General features: G+C 36.4%; 1 protein-coding gene across 1 annotated transcript; it reads right to left on the bottom strand.

The window, feature by feature from the left end:
- Positions 1-1,307: 1,307 nt before the first annotated feature.
- On the bottom strand, positions 1,308-19,732 carry LOC139961782 (striatin-interacting protein 1 homolog). The gene is made up of 21 exons (XM_071961274.1): positions 19,372-19,732; positions 18,641-18,710; positions 18,136-18,210; positions 17,310-17,441; positions 16,277-16,397; positions 15,760-15,828; positions 15,096-15,202; positions 14,251-14,378; positions 12,790-12,972; positions 11,783-11,955; positions 11,296-11,361; positions 10,672-10,735; positions 10,053-10,124; positions 8,981-9,055; positions 7,782-7,879; positions 7,407-7,533; positions 6,358-6,458; positions 5,350-5,416; positions 4,922-5,026; positions 3,863-4,067; positions 1,308-3,428 (listed from the first exon to the last, which is right to left on the bottom strand). The coding sequence occupies exons 1-21, from the start codon at positions 19,477-19,479 to the stop codon at positions 3,160-3,162; spliced, it is 2,415 nt and encodes an 804-aa protein (XP_071817375.1). The 5' UTR covers positions 19,480-19,732; the 3' UTR covers positions 1,308-3,159.
- Between the last annotated feature and the right edge of the window lie 11 nt (positions 19,733-19,743).

Here is a 19,743-nt window from a genome sequence, read left to right as displayed (position 1 = left end):
ATCTAACATAAAAAATCTTGACATATGCAGATTTTCAAATTTTGTTGACCTGTTATATGCATGACATGCAGACTAAGGTACTGTAATAGTTGGGAGCAGTACTCATTGCTATAATCTATAGAAATATCACCTCTGGAAAAATCAATCTTGTTGGGTATCGTCCCCACCCCACCTCCTCTCACACCGACCGTAAATTTGCTGAGAATTTGCACAATACATGGCTGAATTCCCACTTTAATAGGCTATATCAATTTGTGGGTTTGTTTCCCAAATATTTTATCCAACAAAACAAGGTATGTTGTTTGATTCAATATCATCCAATTTTCACACCTAATGTTAGCCTACTCAAGGTACTACTGAAGTCTTACACAGTTACAGTATTAGGGCCAACTTACGATTGATCCATTTCCAACATTGATGTAGTGTAACTGGGCCGGAGGCTGAAGACATTCGTACAGGAAAGTCGAACGGCTTTCAGGACAGGTTTTATTGTAGCGAAGTCGTAGCGTTAGTTAACGCAAAAAAAAGTTAAATTTCAAACACTGCTGCTGGAACGCGACTTCTCGGCTTGACTTCAGACAATTTTTATACGATGACCATTTCGACAAAGGATAAAGCAGTTCTTTTCGAAGACCTACAAGTTAATTAAAAACTTAACGAACTACATTCACAACATACATGTTACAATGGGAATATTGTTGGTACAGTTTATGTACGGTAGCGGTGGCAAAGCCTCTCGCTGCAGCGCTGGTCGGTTGCTATTTACCATCAAGGTCGGTCAAAGGTCGTAACCAATGTATGCGAGGGCTCACGGAGATACTATGAGGTTTATCGGCGTTAGGTTTCAGTAATAAGGCACGTCACAAGCGCTTGCAAAATGCACGTTATCATGACTGCAGTGTTGGTAAATTTGCTTTTTAACAACAAAGTACCAACAATTTGGATTTTTATTTCCTCTGACTTGGAAAATAATTTAAGCCAAATTCTCTGCAATGCCCAACATTATTGCAGCACAAGAATAGGTTAAAATTATACGCCTTCAAATTTCATATCTGTATTTATTTTATCTTCTGCAATAAAATAATGACTTTTTATACCTGACTTAAATCAACTTGCAATTTCTTTTTACAACTACTTGAAACCATGCACAGTATTATAGCTTGCCAATAAAAACAATTCCCATAGAAGTTTATCACATCATTTTGTTCTTGGCAGACTGTACACCTCACAAGGTGATTGTTGGTTACGCTCTGGAGGTTCGCCAGAGCTTTAACTTCCTGAGATAAATAATAACAAGTGATCAAACATTTATAAATAAGAGTGATGATTTATTTACAGTGACATCATACTCAATACACAACATACATATTTAATTCATTCTCTACAAAGACAGGAAGAAATACAAACATGAGGGCTTTATGCCATTACCAGGATGGAATAGAGGTTGGGGTTAGTCCAGTATAGTTACCCATCCTATGAAAAGGAACAACATCTGTCTATTTATTGCAACAAAAAGGTACAACCACTGGGATCAAAATTATTATTGTCATGAATAAGTTAGGGTGAACAGCAGATAGCGTCAACAGATATTCAAAGACCAAAATGGTTACTTTATATGAAGGCCATCATCCAAAATTTACTTTTGCTCTTTCATGGCCAATCTCAGGGTAAACTAAATGTTTTTAGAAAACATTTTGACACTTTTTGCATGTTCTTTAATAGTTGAGAACAACACACAACCACAAACTTTTAAGGATGAGTTGAATTTAGGCAGGGAAAAAAAAGCCTCAATTTTGAGAGTCAAATCCAAACTTATCTATGAAGAAAAGTATCTGTCCATTAATATGCACACAATGAAGAATAGTCTCCCACAGAATCTGGACACATCATACATTACATATGAGCACACAACTGGCAGACAATACACTCTGATGAAAACCAATTATTAAGAACTGTGGTACATTCTGTGGAAGAACATTGGTAGTGAGCATCAAGTCAATGTTATATTTAAACTTGTTTAAGGTGACCCGTAACTAATGCAGTTGAAAGGTCACTGGTATATACCCACTAGGTATGCTAACAAGTCAAATAATTGTCACTTATGTCAAACTTCATCATTGAACATCTCTTTACAGCCATAAAATAGTTTTTCTTGTTAAGAGAGTTTCCCTCTTAGCACTCATCAAAGTCTGAGACAAACTTAGAAGGGTAGAATCTTAGAGACAGTATGCTTTTAGAAAGGTTTCAGCTCTAATGAGCAAGCTAAGGGTAATACTTTGTTATGACCTTGAAGGGAAGCACATTATCATTTGAGAGCAAACAATGTTTCGTTTTCAGAAATCATCTGATACACAGAATTTCAATCAAGAACAAATAACTATGAAAGCACAAATTGTGCCTTCTGTGTCTACACATATATCTAGTTGATAGGAGAGCTGTTATGTAAACCGAGAAACATCACACCATTTCTTTTTAACTTCATGATGTAAATTTGATCCATTACAATCTTCTATGATTCCTTCTCTCAATTCACACTCTTTAAGAGATACATTGATCTCACACTGAGAAACTGAAGAACCTCATGTCAACTAATGCTGAAGACACAAATGATTATTTTTATTACATATAAATATAATCCTATTAGCCAAAATACATATAGCAGAGATATCCATAGATTATGTAAGCAATCAGAGAGGTTGGTCCCTACCATCCATATTGATGCATCAACGATTAACCAAATCAAGTTTAATATTCAGCCCATTCTTTTGTTCAGTCAATAACCTCCCTCTCATTTCTTACGAAAGCAAACTCATTCATACTCGGAAATAGATGAGGAAGAAAATAGACAAAGTTTTGTGAATTCAGGTCAAAGCTCATCCAAGCAATGACTGGAAGAAAGGTTATTTGAGTCCGTGCTGCCAACCATGGTACGTGGGTCAACGAGTAACACCCCTTTTTCTTCTTCAACAATCCTTGAAATGCTCCAATTTTCGAGTGTTTTCCTCTTCTATTCACTTCACGACTGGGACCTTCAGTTGCAGGAATAAACTGCTAACAAATCCATAGATGACATTAAAGGACACCTCTTCCATTGCTTGTCTCTTAAGTCTTCCAGTCTCACCTCCTTATACGTAAGTCGCAATGATTCAGGGCTTTCCCTTAAACTATAATATTGTCTTTTAGCAGAAGATCCCAATCAATCTGGGTTGAAAACACTTCTCTGTCCAACCAAACTTCGTAGAACCTCTTGAATTCCTCGCTAAGTTCTAGGCAATGACCCAGTACACTTTGTAAATTATTATCAACAGCCTCCAGTTCAGGGTCTTTGCCGGGACTACTCTGTTCGTAACGCCTGGAGTTGAAACGGTCCACGCAAGCTCTGAGGGCACACTCCTCTGCTTGGAAGTCCCATGGCCTTGCATCCATGTCTGAAAAAGGGAAAATCATAACTTTCATTTCCTGAACCTTTTGAGTGTATTATAGTGAAATCTACGAGATTTTTACACAACATCATTTGTAGCTACCTATGTGTGACATTTATGCAACAGATATATTTTACCCTTTCCAAGAAACGAATGCTCATAACTAGTGTACCGTTATGAATGAACTAGTCAACAAATGTATTGTCCAATCCTTATATTCAAATTTGTCGAATATATATAGCTGTTAGAAGAATATTGTAAGGCATAAGCAAACTGATGATTCTTGTAACTTGCAAAGTACCATCCTTACTTGTGGCTTGAAAAGCATGATTTACCATTCATGCAACAAACCATTAAGTTTTATTGCACTGTGTGTCAAGAAGCTACCTTAAAAGCCAAAATAACTTCCATGAGCAGCCGCAAAAAATCTCAAAAATTACCATTTCCGAAGACCCAATCATCGTTGAGTCTGTGTCGTACTTTGGAGTAGATTGCAGACATTGTTTTCATGTTACTCTTCCTCCACTGTCTTCCAAGGTACTTCGTTTGAACTTTTAGAAGTTTGAGGACGTACAACTGCATCAACGGCTGTTTGACCTTCAAGGCTCTCTTGAGAATGGGAGCTGATTTAAATACCACCAGCATCTGAGAAATGAAAGAAGAAAGAAATGTGGTGGTTATATTTATCTATCATGTACAAACAGTGATCATAACGGCTGCAATGGGCCGGATCAGTTACATGATCTTGATCTCCCTCTTGACTTTACCATGCAACAATTGAGGATGGAAGCATACAGCAATGTTAGTTCCAGGATGACTTAAACCTACATCTCCCCCATTTGATGCTGAATATTTCATTAGAATACGACAGCATGGTGAAACTGGTATCCATGAACACAAAGGCTCTGTACCGATACCCATGACACAAATTAAGGGTGGATGCAAGGCAAGGGTGCACTCTCTCCAGTGTCCTATAACAAAACAACACACATCTAATTCATCATCCTCTGAGGAAGCAAGCTCCTAGTTATGAAACTGAGTGACATCCTGTCCACCTGTTTGGCCATAAACCCCACAGCTTGAACTGCACAATGTCAATATCTGCCATTATTGGGTAACAACCACCATATTATAACGACTAGACTAATTAACAAATAGCTTAGAAGATTTCACCAAAGCTGCCAGAGTAGGAAACCTGCTGAAATTATAACATAAGGAAGCCATAAAAAAAGAGAAAAAAACATGATTACCATTTGGTAGTAAAAATAAAAAGTATGTCCATGTACCTGAAAATCTAGACCTAGCTTAGTTACTATGGACACATCTAAATAAATCACACCATATTTTATTAACTATTGTAGACCTAGCCTTGTATAGGCCCAATGTAAGTATATAATACTTAAACACTGATGGTTAGGTAAGTATGTTACTGTTGCTGACCTAATTGGTTGGTACACAAAACAATCACATATAAACTGCTTCGGTTTTATCATACTCACCATTGTTCTTGAGTGCTTCCACTTTGTTAACTTGTTCAGGATACGCAGAAGGTTTATGCAAGCGAAGACATTTCGCCAACAAAAAACTTCACTATCACCAGCCTCCTGGGAAATTAATGTAAAAACAAATATTCTCAGAAACTTATCTATGTAATTTGATAACTCACTATATGTTCCCATCATCTGTTTACCAGACCATGAGAATGATTCCTTACCTGGTAGGCAAATCACACAGGGGATATTTCAATGTGGTCCAACTATCCTATACTTTTTACATTTTTACTCTTTTTACATTAAATGACATCCTGGATTGACATCATGTAGAAGTAGCAACTTTAGCAGTCACTTTTTTTTATGTTCAGTTTGGAAAATTAACTCTTGATTATAAAGTAAATTATTAAGCATAAATGTGCGTTAACAGTACATACCAAGCTATCTGCTGTTAATTCTGGTTGATCACCAATGACGCAGAAGGGAAAGTCAATGAGATGAATGCTGACGAAAATAATATATAGAAAAGTCAGAGAAATAAAGATGAATAAAGGAGAATACACAATTTTCAATCAAATGAAAGCACATCAACACGATGGCCACAGTTATCTACATGTAATCCTTGGTAGGTATAGGGTTACAATTAACAACCACTGACATGCTTTACCCCCTAAGTGCATAATTTTCCTGTAAGAGTTATTGGCACACGGTTACCCATGGTTACCCATCTAAACATTTACTGAGTGATTTTACAGAAATAATGGAATCATGCAAGAACTTTTTGAACCAAACAAAACAAAAAGGCAAACAAATTGAACTGTGTAACATATCACCACCCAATCAAGTTATATTGCAAATATATAATATATTGATATTTGGTGTGTCATCCAATTTGGTAGAAACAATAAAATAAAAATAACACATCAGTGACTTTTATAAGACATTCTTTCAAGGATTTAATGGATATCACTTAAGTATCCTTCTGATGAAAGATCTTTATATTAGCAAGTGATAAATTAGATACACATGAGGTAAGATGCAGTACACCAAAAATTTGCACCATTAAATCCAACCAGAACCAAAATAGAATAGTTTTACAATCCTGACACTTTTAAGCTGTCATCCCTAAGGAAGTAAAACATGTTCAACAAATGACCATACTCTGATACAAAGCAACAAATTTCTAGAGTAAAAAGATCTCTTCTAATCATGATGTAGTACCTCTTCATTGACTGTGATCTGGTCGATGCAGGGCCAATTATGAGGTCAATTACATCACATCAAGTTTCCTTAAGTATAAACTGAGAATACAGTATTCTTCATCCTCTTTTGTTCCTGGGCCAAGTAATATGACCACAGGCCTTGAGGCTATACCCCCATGCCCCCTTCCCCCCTTGGGTCAGGCCTGATTCACTGAAAAATTCTACTACTTTTACATGATTTACCTGTTCTTTGTTGCTATGTGACTCTGGATGTTTTGATTGAAGAACTTCAACACCAATGGGATACAGTTGGCAAACACTAGATGCTGGCTCATGAACTCAAACTGACAAAAAAAAAATGTAGTATAAAGATTGTTAAGATTCTTTAGTTACCAAATGCATTTCAATAAAATCAATCAGGGTGTGCCCTATACCAAAGAATTCTCAACTCAACTCCTTACAAAGGTTTCATTAAATATGACGAGAGTTAGCCCATCAACCATAGGTTGCATTTTTCAGCTCTCTTGACCTCAACTTACTGAAACTTTATCTCTGGGATCGGTGAGTTTGGAAGAGTTGATTTGTTCACACCTTGCCATGTCTGCCTTGAACTGCCCATCATTTTTGCCAGAACAGCTTGTAAGAGATTGCTATTGTTTGATACTACCGTAGAATTACACAAACAACATGTGCAGCGCATATAGCCATCTCGATTATAGCTATTAATCTGCTGCAGGTTTTAGTTACACATATTTTGCAGAGATGAGTTTGTGGAGGTTCTAGATACTCTAGGTTCTAGGTACTAGAAGTTCAGGATTTTTTCTTCTTCCCAAACATATTTTTTTACTAATGCGGAAGTTTGATAGATTTACACCATGCAAATCTATAAAACATTCGCATTATCAACTTTATTGTTACATTATTATTGTGACCGTATAGCATGCAGAAGAATACATGCACTGCACTAAAACTGATATGGCTACTAGCTGTGTGATGAGTTGCATAATAGATGGATAGGCAGCTCAACAAAGGTGCGAAAAGATGGGACTGATCACTCAACCAACCAACTGAAAAAACCTTCAGAAAAAACGTTCAGTACAAACGGTGGGTTTTGGGATGCAACCTATAGCTAATGGACACTTTCGCGGTATGATTCAAGTGTTGTTTTCTTTTTTTCATAGAGCATTTAAAGATACTTTAACTTATTAAGTCTATAGTGGAAGTATCATGGTTTTTTTCTATTCCTATGCAATTAATAATTATAGATTCTTGTCTTTCTCTTAGCACTTTACCTGATAAACATGGTTGAGTTTGAAATGTTTCAGTAGCAACAAGAGCAGAGCTGAGATAGCTTTCACAATGATCTCTTTGTGTCTGTTTACATCAATACCAAGCTTCATCGACTGCGGAACTGTAATTCTGTGACAAACAAGAATATACAAAATATAACAAAAATATAACAAGGTAAATAATAAAGTCAGAGGTTTAGACATTGGATCGAAGCAGAATCTTATTTCTCAAGCCATCTCATATTTATGTCATTTCATACAAAGGTTCTTGTTAGTAGATTAGCATTTAGCACAAAACAAGTAAATTCACTGGTAGGGATAAAACAAAAAACATTGAAGATCAGTTCTACCTTCAAGATGGCAAACTCTGACACTTACGGCATTTCTTCCGGCAAAACATCAGCCAAGATGTTGATAGAATCTGTTTTGGCCTTTGATGTCGGTGCAGCGGCTAGAAGGATCTTGAGGAGGGATATCTACAAGAAATGAATGGCAAATCAATCTAACTCCTCTTTAACCAATCAGGAACTTTAGAAAACTTTGCACAGGTCCAGGAATAAGTACAGATTCTTCTATCCATACAAGAATGTACAAAACCATAAACTAACCTCATTCAGTTTGATTTGCATATTCACTACATATGACAAAGTCTACACTTGTTGAAACTAGCAACGTATTTAGTGGAGACATAACTCCCTCGCCCTTCGACATTTCATTACATGCAATTTTAGCCATTTCTGTGAAACAAATGTTACATTGCCATGAGTTATGGGTTTATCCATCGAAAAGGAGCTTGCAGGTGAGATGCTTGACTAGTTCAGCAGCTCCCCCCACAACACCCCCACCCCTAACCAGCTAGCATCAAATTAGCTTTGAAATGCATCATTGAAGGTACATGTTGAGTTTTTGATGTAAATTTGTCTGTGCTCTGGCTAAGCCATGTCCAAATTCCACATGATTGGATGTCTTTGGTTACAATTACTTGCTCTCTCTTAAATAACATCTAATGCAAACCTCAAATAAATACAATGTCTTCTTTTGCTTCATTGGCAAATACTGTGCCTAATTTCAACATTTCTGGTATGACTTTGATAGACTGCATGTAAACCACATAAATTTCTGTGTTTGGACGAACTTGTTCCTCTAAACATGTCATGTATGCTACCACCTTAACACAAAATGCAGCTTCAACATATATGTAAGCATGATATGTAAGCATGATATGTAATGCAATGTAAGCAATGCAAACATGATTTGGTTGAATTCTGCCAGGGGTGTATATAGTAAAGTTATATAGTATGCATACCCATGCCCACAAATATCCCATGCACTCACTAACATATTCTACAAAATGACTAGTCAGTTATATATACCACTTAGGCCTTTACAAACAATTTTCGTAGGCAGATCTTGGCTGATAATCTTAACAAATTGTCTTCTCTTTCTACATTGCAGTGACCTTAAAATATACTTCTTAAAACATAATTAAGCATTTTACTAAACACACACGATTATACTACTACTACACCTTTTTTCATAACTACAAATCAAGGATCCATATACGCTGTGTTTCTTACCATATACTGTGGCAAGTTGGCTAACATAGCCTGGTAAAGGATCTCAGTGGGATTGTTAGGTATAGTCTCTTCAGCCTGAAACAAACAAGTAAAGCATTAGGGAAAAAAAAAATCCTGACAGCAGGGTCTGGATTTCAAGTTAACAGAGTCCAGTAACAGAATCAGATGAATCCTGGTCAAAACTTAACAGACACTGTAGCGTACATCTTAAAAGATTCGTCTTGGTAAAATGGTGTAAAATGCAGGGTCAAGATTCTCTCAAGAACATAATCCAGTCAAAAAAATCAGGCTGGTGATTCTTAATAGAAATGGTGAAGTACATTTTCATAGATTTTGCTCAGTAAAATGTGTACAATATTATTATTCCATTAACTACACATCTATTTACAACTGCATTCATCTGTTGGTCATAACCAAGAAGGAGTAATAGTTTGACAGTACCAGCTTGACTTTGTCCTGTCTTTCTGGACTGAATTCTATTTTCAGTTGGTTTCAGGTGTATTCACTCACACCTGTTTACAGGTGTATTCACTCACACCTTACTGGTTACAGGTGTATTCACTCACACCTAACTGGTTACAGGTGTATTCACTCACACCTAACTGGTTACATGTATATTCACTCACACCTAACTGGTTACAGGTGTATTCACTCACACCTAACTGGTTACATGTGTATTCACTCACACCTAACTGGTTACAGGTGTATTCCATCACACCTAACTGGTTACAAGTGTATTCACTCACACCTAACTGGTAACAGGTGAATTCACTCACACCTAACTGGTTACAAGTGTATTCACTCACAACTAACTGGTTACAGATGCATTCACTCACACCTAACTGGTTATAGGTACTCACTCACACCTAACTGGTTACAGGTGTATTCACTCACACCTAACTGGTTACAGGTGTATTCACTCACACCTAACTGGTACCAGATGTATTCACTCACACCTAACTGGTTACAGGTGTATTCACTCACACCTAACTGGTTACAGGTGTATTCACTCACACCTAACTGGTTACAGGTGTATTCACTCACATAACTGGTTACAGGTGTATTCACTCACCATTGATAGTGGATGTTCATTAATTTCTTCCTCTTTCTTGATTTGCAATTCAGAGAGAGATATGTAAACATGCTGGAAAATGAACAGTGAAAACAGTGTTTGTATTTATGGAAAATAATGTATGTGGAATATATTTATATCAATTCATTCATTTATACCATTAACCTCCACACAGAGGAAAGCCTACAACAGCCAACTACCAAAGACACTCATTTCCTTGTGATCACATTCTCAAAGCATTCACAACAGATGATGTCATCACAGGGTAGTGTGAAAATGAGGTTTATCAAGACAATGTAGGGAGGCATTTACATTATTTTAGTGTTTCAAAATTCACTCTGAGATGACCTTTGACACTGCATGGTCACTATCTTGTTACCAAAGTTCATGAAAGGTCCTATTCAAGTTGAGCTAACACATGAGTTGGTAATTACCTTTAAACAAAAAATCCTGAACTATGCCAAATCAAATTTAATGGCAATATATAATGGCTATATAGTAAATCGTTTGGGTAAACAAACCGACATGAGCATATATGCTCACGGAGTTGATACCAAATATTTTCATGACGTTTTCAAACATAAAAAACCTAATGTTCTGTTGCAAAATTTACACTTACTTTCTTTAATACACTGACACCCTCGTGGATCGGTTGTGGTAAACCAGCAAGAGATTCTCTATCACTAAAGGAAAAGAAAAGAAATACCTTTAACCAGCCTACCTCACTTTCTGGATTCCAAGAAAAAGGGGACCTATGTGTCAAGCACAATCTTGCTGCTGGTAATAAGCAAATAATTGACTGATTAATCCAATACAGACAAATTTTGGTCTTGCAACTCTGGTGTAATATTTCACTGTTTCATTAGAAAACTTGCAGTTTATATTGCAAACCTGTGAAGTTAACTCCTAATTAAAAGCTTAAAGGAAAAAAAAACTGATAAAGCTATTTGTTTTCTCCTTACATCTCTTGTAACAGCAGAATGTAGAACAAACAGATTGGGCTAAATCTGCTGTTGACGAGCTGTGAACGCAAAAAGCAGCTTTACATCATGTCTGTTATGTATAGAAAGTCTCTCAGAATATTCTATTTCAAGACCCGAAGGGTAGGTGACACTTACAGGCTACCTTACTAGACAACAATTCTTGATTGCTGCTTTTTATACATCACAGGTAAATAAACAAAGCTTATTTAACAATTAAAAACTTCAGCAGATGGGATGACATTGAGGACAAAAGTTCTTACTTTCCAACTTGATAACCAACAAATTTTGCTCTTGTGTGGTCCAGAAAATTATCCAATTCTTTCTCTCTGTAAGGAGAAACAACAAATAAAACATCCAAATACTTCAATGATGAAAAGCAATTTCGAATACATGTAGTAACATACAGTTGATCAAAAGCCTACATTCAAAACATCTTTTTCATAGGTGATTAGTGACTCCTCATAAAGAGAAATTGTCATTAGTTCTGACCATTTCCTTTGTGTCTTAAAGTTCCATATTCCACTGGGAGGAGGAGGAGGAGGAGGAGGAGGAGGAGGAGGAGGAGGAGGAGCAGGAGGAGGAGGAGGAGGAGAAGAGAGACAGGGAGCAGAGGAGAGTGATCCTTGGACATACTTCTTAGGCCAAACTACAAAGGTATAACTTCACGATACACTCCACATGTTTTATCACTCCATGCTAAGACCACAAACCTGTATTACTGATACTTCTGGTACTGTGTTAACCTACCTGACTTTTGGAGTCCATGGTAATATCCTGGGTTCTCTTGGTGTATCTGGCGGTCTCATGTCGACCTCCTCATCTTCATCACTATTTTCATCCTTTCCGTTCTCATCATCTTCATCGCCATTGTCGGATTCGCCAGGCATTGGCTCATCTATACCATTCTGTTTCACAAGGCTCTACAGTACAAGCATAAAATAAGGAGTTCAGTATTCCAAAGTAGAATTCCTTACATGTAGCATGTTATAATGACGGTGGAACGATGAAAGGGTAGTTGGTGGCTCTGGGGAGGAAAGGGTGGGGCAGGTAGAGGTGGGTGGTCGATGGTGTACTGCCGAAGGCTACCAAACAGCGCTAGCTATGGAAGCTGGAAGTACAGAGTAAAACTTACACAGGTACGAGAGGAGCACGTTCAGGAAATAATTTAGTGGTCACAACCCAATGTTTGCAACTTGGCAATGTTCAATATAAAAATCACCATGGAAGGATCACAACAAAACAAATGTCATCATGTACAACCGGCAAGTGTGCAGGATAAATAGGTCCTTTTTAGAGCATAAGTCTGCATACAACTATGTAAAGTGGCTTTAAACTTTCATTTCGTTGCCTTCCTAATGGACTTGAAAATCTCTGCAATAATAGGACATATTAAATGATAATATGACAGGCATGTTATTGCACACTAATGCAAAAAAGTGTATTTGATCACCAAACCTTGAAGCATTATTCAGACATTGAGAGCAATTGATCAAATAAGACAGGATATACATATCTACCAAACAAATTCAATCAAATTTTTTTCTATTCAAGCAAGCAAAAGTAACCAATATCAAATTGTAAATAGCAAAATTAATCAAGAGTTTTGCTCTCCACTGTTACCATCAATGATTAATTAATAAATATTCAAACGTTGACTGAAATTAAAATAAAATTCAACTCAAATCTTGTTATGCAACTTGCACACAGAAGTGGTAATTAATGCACAACAAAGCTGTACACATATATACACACACCCTTTTGCTGCCTTTTGTACCCCTCTTCTGTGGATCAAGGATGTCCCCTACCCCTGTGGGGGGTGAGGAGGCTCTCATATTCCTTGCTATTTCCATTGTCTCTTCAGGGATAGGCTGAAGTCCTGCTTTCTCCCTTGCAGCTCTCTTCATGGTGTTATAGTCATTCAAGGTGCCCAGTGAATACTAGAATAGATACAAATCAAATTTGGGATAACATTGATCTACAATAAAAATAGGTTCATCTGATTCTTCATCATCTCCTTTAACCTCAACTTTACTTCACACTACAGTCTTTAATTAGTGGAATAATGTTTTTATCTTAACGTTAGTAAAACTAGCAATATTCAATCTTACTCTCCTACGAATTAAACTCTGCAGAACTGACTACAACGTTTGGAGCTAGCTAGACACTCACAACTCACACTTTCCCTTTGCACTAAGCTGCTCACAAATAAAGTGGCAATTGTAACTTGTTGCCACCTCTCCCAAATTTGGGATCACCACACAGTTCAACAGCTGACACACTAGATCAGGGTTTATCTAACTTTATCCCCACACAAATCCCCTGTGGATGTCAGAGTTTTCCACGAACCCCCAACTTTTCGAGACACGATCTGAGTCATTATTATACTATAATACGCATAACAGTGCTTTGTAAAAGATCAAGTTCATTGTGTAATATTGTAATGAAAAAAAACAAGAGATGAACAAATATTTATTTGGAAACTTCAAGACCAGATCAGCTCTTTATCTTCATGACGTATTGTCATGTGTACACCAACTTCACCAAAATCATGCGGCCTATGTCTGTTTCATAATTCAGTTATTTATCTCATGCACGATACTACTATGGCAACATATGCGTATGGTAGGCGAAAAGAGTTTGTCCAACTTTTGTACATTACTAAATTATATGATATATCAGATTTTAGTTCAACAAAAAGTACTCTAGTTTTGACTTTCAGAAACGTCTCATGAACCCCCCAGGATGGACTCACGCACCCCTTGGGGATTCATGCACCCCAGTTAGGGAACCCCTGCACTAGATGCTCTCTAATAACTCTAGTGAAGTTACCACAAACACATCCATGTAAGACAAACTACACAGTGAACTAATAGTAGTTGGTTAAAATATAATGATTCTGAGATGTGGGTCCATACTGATTCTACTGTTTATATGAAAGCTAACTTACCAGAATGGCCTGTTATGCTACCATCACTCTCAAGGAATTCCTGAAACACCACCATGTATTAACTAAATCTCTTAAATTATACACATACAATATATAAATCCACAACAAAGATTTATCTCTGCTGTCATGGGAATTTCAACACAGTCACCTAACAGGTGAAATAAAATCAGGTTAATATATAAGAAAGTTTCTTTTACATTCACTAGCTACCTTAAACTTTCCCTCAAAAGTCAACAAGTGATTTATTTCTATCAGATTTCAGACTCACCATCACGGTCTTCCACAGAAGTAAAAGGATCTTCTTGATCGGAAAATGAGGAGCGTGTCCACTGCAGAACTTGGTGACCATTACGAACAGAATGATAGCAAGAGAATCATCACTGTGCACTGGTTGAGCTGTGACAAGAAATGAGATACTTTATAAAAATAACTTTAGAAATCCATGCATTACACGTTACACACAGTGTTTGTTCTTACATATTTTCGAAAAGATTATTGGTTGATAGTACCAAAAAGTATTGAAAACTGCCTCACTCAGGTCATGTTTATCATGAAAACATTTTCAAATACAAAGATTGTCACAAATTTATCAACATCATGTACTATCTAAGAAATGCTATTAACTTTGTTTTTGTAACTTTATCGACACTGCATGCTTATTTAGCAGCTATTTTATCACTTCATGGCCCCTTTAGAGATTTACTATTGGAACTAGGAATTAACATTACTTGTAACCAGATGAAAAAGTTTACAAACAAGAGTGGAATACCGTTGTTCTTAAGTTAAACTACAGGTCAAGAAGTTACTAAAACACTATTGGTAACGGTTCAATATCAATTGTAATACTTTAAAATATCATTAATAATCAAATAAAACTGCCAATCAATTACCAACCTTTTTTTTCTTGTAATACCACTATTTCCTTAAAGTTTATGTTTCTTCTAATAACAGAACTAAATAACTTTGTGTCCAAAACTTTTACCAGGATGAGTGACCTTTGTGCTTGAACATTCATGACCATATTTACAAACTTGTACATAAACCAATCCAAAAGAGCGATTTCATTGCCTTAATGAATATTCATTTATACTGATGTCATGACAATTTACTCACCTAATTCCATCCTGAATTGTGCTTTGGCTGTTTTGTATTCTTCTGGGTCATTATCATCTTCTGTGTTTATGGTAACAATCATAATATACATAATGCTCATCACCACTCTGTGGACAAGACAAAAGAAAAACATATCAATGACTGATAAACAAATTTAAAACTAGTAACTATGGCAACTCTACTGCAAGTTGTCAAAGCACACCCTCATCAACACTCAAACTTTTTGTAGTGTCATGGCTGATGTCACATTAAGTTTTCTTGCTGGAGACCTTATTTAATCAATCCAGTTACTAATCAAGAGGACACATCCTAGTTTCAGGCTTGTAGCTGGTATGAGGGGGTGGGGAGTAATGGGTACAAGGGAATCAAACAGTTTGAACATCAATACAGCTAAAAACATGTGAGAGAAGTTATAACATTAGGCATATTGGGGTCCATAATGGAATAATTACTCCCGAACTACAATGGCATACAGGTGACTAAATCTAAATGATCAGTAAAATACTAGTTGTTAGTCCAGAGGTAGATAAAAACCCTCCCAATTTATGAAAATCCAACATTACATGTATTTGAGGACACTTTAAATACTTTTTAGAGACATTTGCGACACCTTAAAGATATTAATAAGTCATTAAGTCAATGCGAGAAATGAAACGTGACATACCTCAAGTCAGTGCTGTCCACAATTGAAACAGCTGGTTTACGAAGAGCTGTCGATGCTGCAAAGGAATTTCTGAAGGGAGAAACCATATTATCTGAGAATGTCCTTAAATAGTACAGAAGCAATAAAACTAAACTCCATCAAACATTTAAAAAACACACTTCAATCATGTACAGTAACATTTTATACAAACAGAAAAATTGTTTATTTTATTAGACCATATGATTAGTGCAGTCAGATATTTAAGTCATTGGTAATTGTGCATCAATCCATGCTGTGAGGGTTACCCCACCCCACCCTCCCCACTCCTTCTATTATGCTCTGTATACATACTACTTAATTTTATTTTAAAGGTGAAAGAAAAAGAGTGGATTAGAAAAGCTTAGGTGTTACCGACAGTAAATAAGATTATAGATATATATTTCATATCAATTTACAATGGTGTATATAAACAGCAAACGTTTTTATTTAATTAAGTGTATTCAACTGATGTAATGATAGACACCCCAATCACACTTACTCCGCTTCCATACATAGCAGTTCAACAAACGTAGAGAAGACCCCACATTTGTAAAAGAGGAAGACGTTGTCCCTGCACCACCGTACTTGATCCTCCTCCGAGGAACACTCTCCAAATACTCCTGTAAAATAGAGACAAAATACAAACTGAGAGAGAGTATGGAGAGATAATTATTAAATGGTGCTTACCTGAGAAATGCTGGACTTCTACATGTCAAGATTGAATGTCTCATTCCATTATTAATGTATTGAAATTTGTAATATTTAGAACCAGAATATACAACAGTTTTATTAGAACTTTAAACTTTTTGTTTTCTACCTAACTCCTCTCTCGTATTAACATGCCAGTGATGTTGATGACTATATCCATAGTGCAACTTAGTATAACCAATGATCTTCAGGATGTAACAATATCCACAGAGAGTAACTGGTCATCAGATTAGGATTAAGAGAAGAATGTCTGAAGGCAACGACTAGAGACTACAGCCGTGAAGGAAAGCATACTGTACATGTACATCATACATAAAGGAAACTTATTCAGCAGCAATGGAACCTTCTTAATCAACCATTTGGTCCCAAGAGACATTACAATGCATTTTTTTTTTTTTTTTTTGCAAAGTAAGTTTGCAGTTTCACTGACAGAAGAATGGCCTCAGTCCTACATTGTTTTACCAAGCAAAGAGCAGATTTGGTAAAATTATAAAGTGAAATGAAAACTTGCTGGAAGGAATGTAACCAGTAGCGGATCAAGGATTTCTCAAAAGGAAGGGTCAAGTCCCAGGAGGGAAGTTTTGGTAAATACTGATATTATTACTGAAATAGCCGGCATAAGAATACAATGGTAACTATGTAGCTTGTGATGAACAAAATTATAAATTTGTGGCTAATTGCTAGTGCCAAAATTTTTTCAGGATGGGGAGGGGGGGGTTGGGGGAATACCCCTTCACTAGATCCACTCCTATCAACATAGTACTTTTTTAATTCATGAAATTCCCTGTTTATCAAGATAAACATACATGCATTCTGTATAATACCTTGGGCTAAATACAGGATTGCACGGGCCGCCTTCATTCTTGTAGCTCTCTTTGCACTCTCTACGTTATTTAATAATTTAAATATATGAACTTCTTTCCTTTCATCGTCTAACTGGCTCCATTTTTCCACATCTATGAAAGAAGAAGAAGGAATAAAAACACCCCATTCAACCTGAACTTTCAATGATATAAAAAAAGTAATCTCAAATGTGTTATTCTAAATTTAAAAGCAAAGCAAAGACTTTTCAAATGTGTGTGGATATCGCATCAATGTCGCACAATCAAAGTAAAGAGTTATTGGCCCTACACTTTATGAGGACTTTGTGACACACTTTTTAGCTGACAAATTCACACAAAATTTACTATTTGACCACCAACCCCCAAGTTTATAACATACTCTTGTGGTGCTCTACTGTAACCCCTCTACTAATGCACACTAACCAACCAACATGCCAGTTCAGTACCACAGAGTGTGTGAGATGTGTCCCAACTTATGCACTATTATTGCCCAAATGCGTCCATGAAGTACAATATCATCCCCTGTGTAAATTTCATGTAGGAACGTGCTGAAATTATGAAAGACCCATACTATCCTGCTTGGATGTCATCATTGCAAGACCTACCTCAGATCATAATTCCTGCGATAGGCATACATATCCTCATAATTTGTAAATAATTTTCTGTTTTTTTTTTGTATATTTGTACGGGAGCTGAGATTGAGACAAAATGGGAGTAGTTGAAGTTTATCGCCCTTCTCTCAAGTAATTTAATCATGAATCCTTGAGTTGTGTAATTTTTGAATGGGTCTCTAAGCTGATACACTTACCATAACAATGGAAGTCCTCTTCAAAACATTTTTGTCCCAGTGAAAATTCACCTTCTTCTGTGTAGCTGTAAAACTCTGCAATAGAAAAGATGAAAAAAGACATTTATTTTGCGTATGATTGTCAGGGTGGTTGTTGACTAAGCTTAAGAATTACTTTTTTGCAAAAATCTATAATGCTATAGAGAACATTCTTGGGAGGGCTTTTTCTTCACTTCAAACTTCTATACCTCAACAATATGATTTTTGCTTTTAAAGAAGATCTTCATTATGAGTTCATTAGAATTTGTCTTCTTTTCTCTCTAAAAAAATATGTTAAAACACTTAAAATGGTCAGCTTTAGTCATCAATTTACTACTGCTGTACTTCAGTACAAGGATCTTTACCTCACTGAGAAAATAATCTAAAGTAGTATTTTTAAACATCTGGGAGTAAGTGGGGATAAAACCTTTGGGAATTAGGTTTCAGCATATTGCAATTGCTAATGATCTCTGGATTGGTGACTTACCTGCTATTTCTGAAGTGTATGTATCGCTATCATAATAAACAAAATCAAGGTCTGGTGAATCGTTTTGACTCTGAAAAACAGAAGAAGAAGATTCTCATTAAAGGATATTTTGCAAATGAGATACATACAAATATTGACATTTAAAAAAAAAAACATATATACACTATGCAAATAGGAAAGTTGTTAAGCAATTGAATAATCTCTTCCCATAGACATACACCTTTTATTATTATTCTGAACAGGGATGTGTTATGGCTAAATGTTATCAATCAAAAATTATTTCAAATGGCTACACAGAACGATCTACTAGTACAGATAGGCTAGACTGGCCATCAAACACTCTTCCATTCTAGAATTTTCTTTTACTTAATTATAATTATTGTTGGCTACACATGTAAGGAAATTATTTCCCAAAGCTCCACCAAGCCTCTATCATGATGTGAAGGCCCAGTTGCAGTGGTGAAAGGGCATTTAACCTGAAAAATATGCTACTGTAGGCTTAATCCTTACTCAGTCAGTGACTGTCTGATAATCGCACCTGCGCCTTGGCGGCTCAGTGATGTAGGTTCCAATAGGCGAATATGCAATAGAAGTTGTAACTATATTTCTTTCTGACTCTCTGAGGTTTGATAGGAAATGTGATCAAAACCTGCAGTACCAGTAGCTTAACTAACTTTAGGCCCTAGGCCTAACCCAAATAAGCCAAGGTCAATGTTAAACTTAGTACTTACATCTGAATCCCTTCTCTGTCTCCGTAGTAATTCCCTTAATTTAGGGAGTCCTCCACCTCTCTTGGCCGCTAATCCGCCAGCCATTGGTACTTCCATTTGGCCATTCATTCGTAGTTCCGAGAAAAAAAAATCAGGGTTTCATGTCTGTGTGTATTACCTATACCAGTTAAACCGTTTGTAAAATCATAGCCTAGTATTGTACTAGCTTACTTAGAAGAAGTAGTACTATTACGTACATACATTCTTCACTTCTTCCAGCTTCCGTACTGTGGTACGTATGTTTACGCTGTAAGTTGCCAAAGTAGGCTAGGCCTATGTGCATACCATTTGAAAAGCCTTGTATATGTGACTTATGTGTAATAACCTTTCAGT

Source organism: Apostichopus japonicus, chromosome 20 (genome assembly GCF_037975245.1).
Source record: "Apostichopus japonicus isolate 1M-3 chromosome 20, ASM3797524v1, whole genome shotgun sequence".
Taxonomy (NCBI): domain Eukaryota; kingdom Metazoa; phylum Echinodermata; class Holothuroidea; order Aspidochirotida; family Stichopodidae; genus Apostichopus; species Apostichopus japonicus.
The sequence above is the reverse complement of the archived record's forward strand: the minus strand, read 5'-3'. Positions and strand labels throughout refer to the sequence as shown.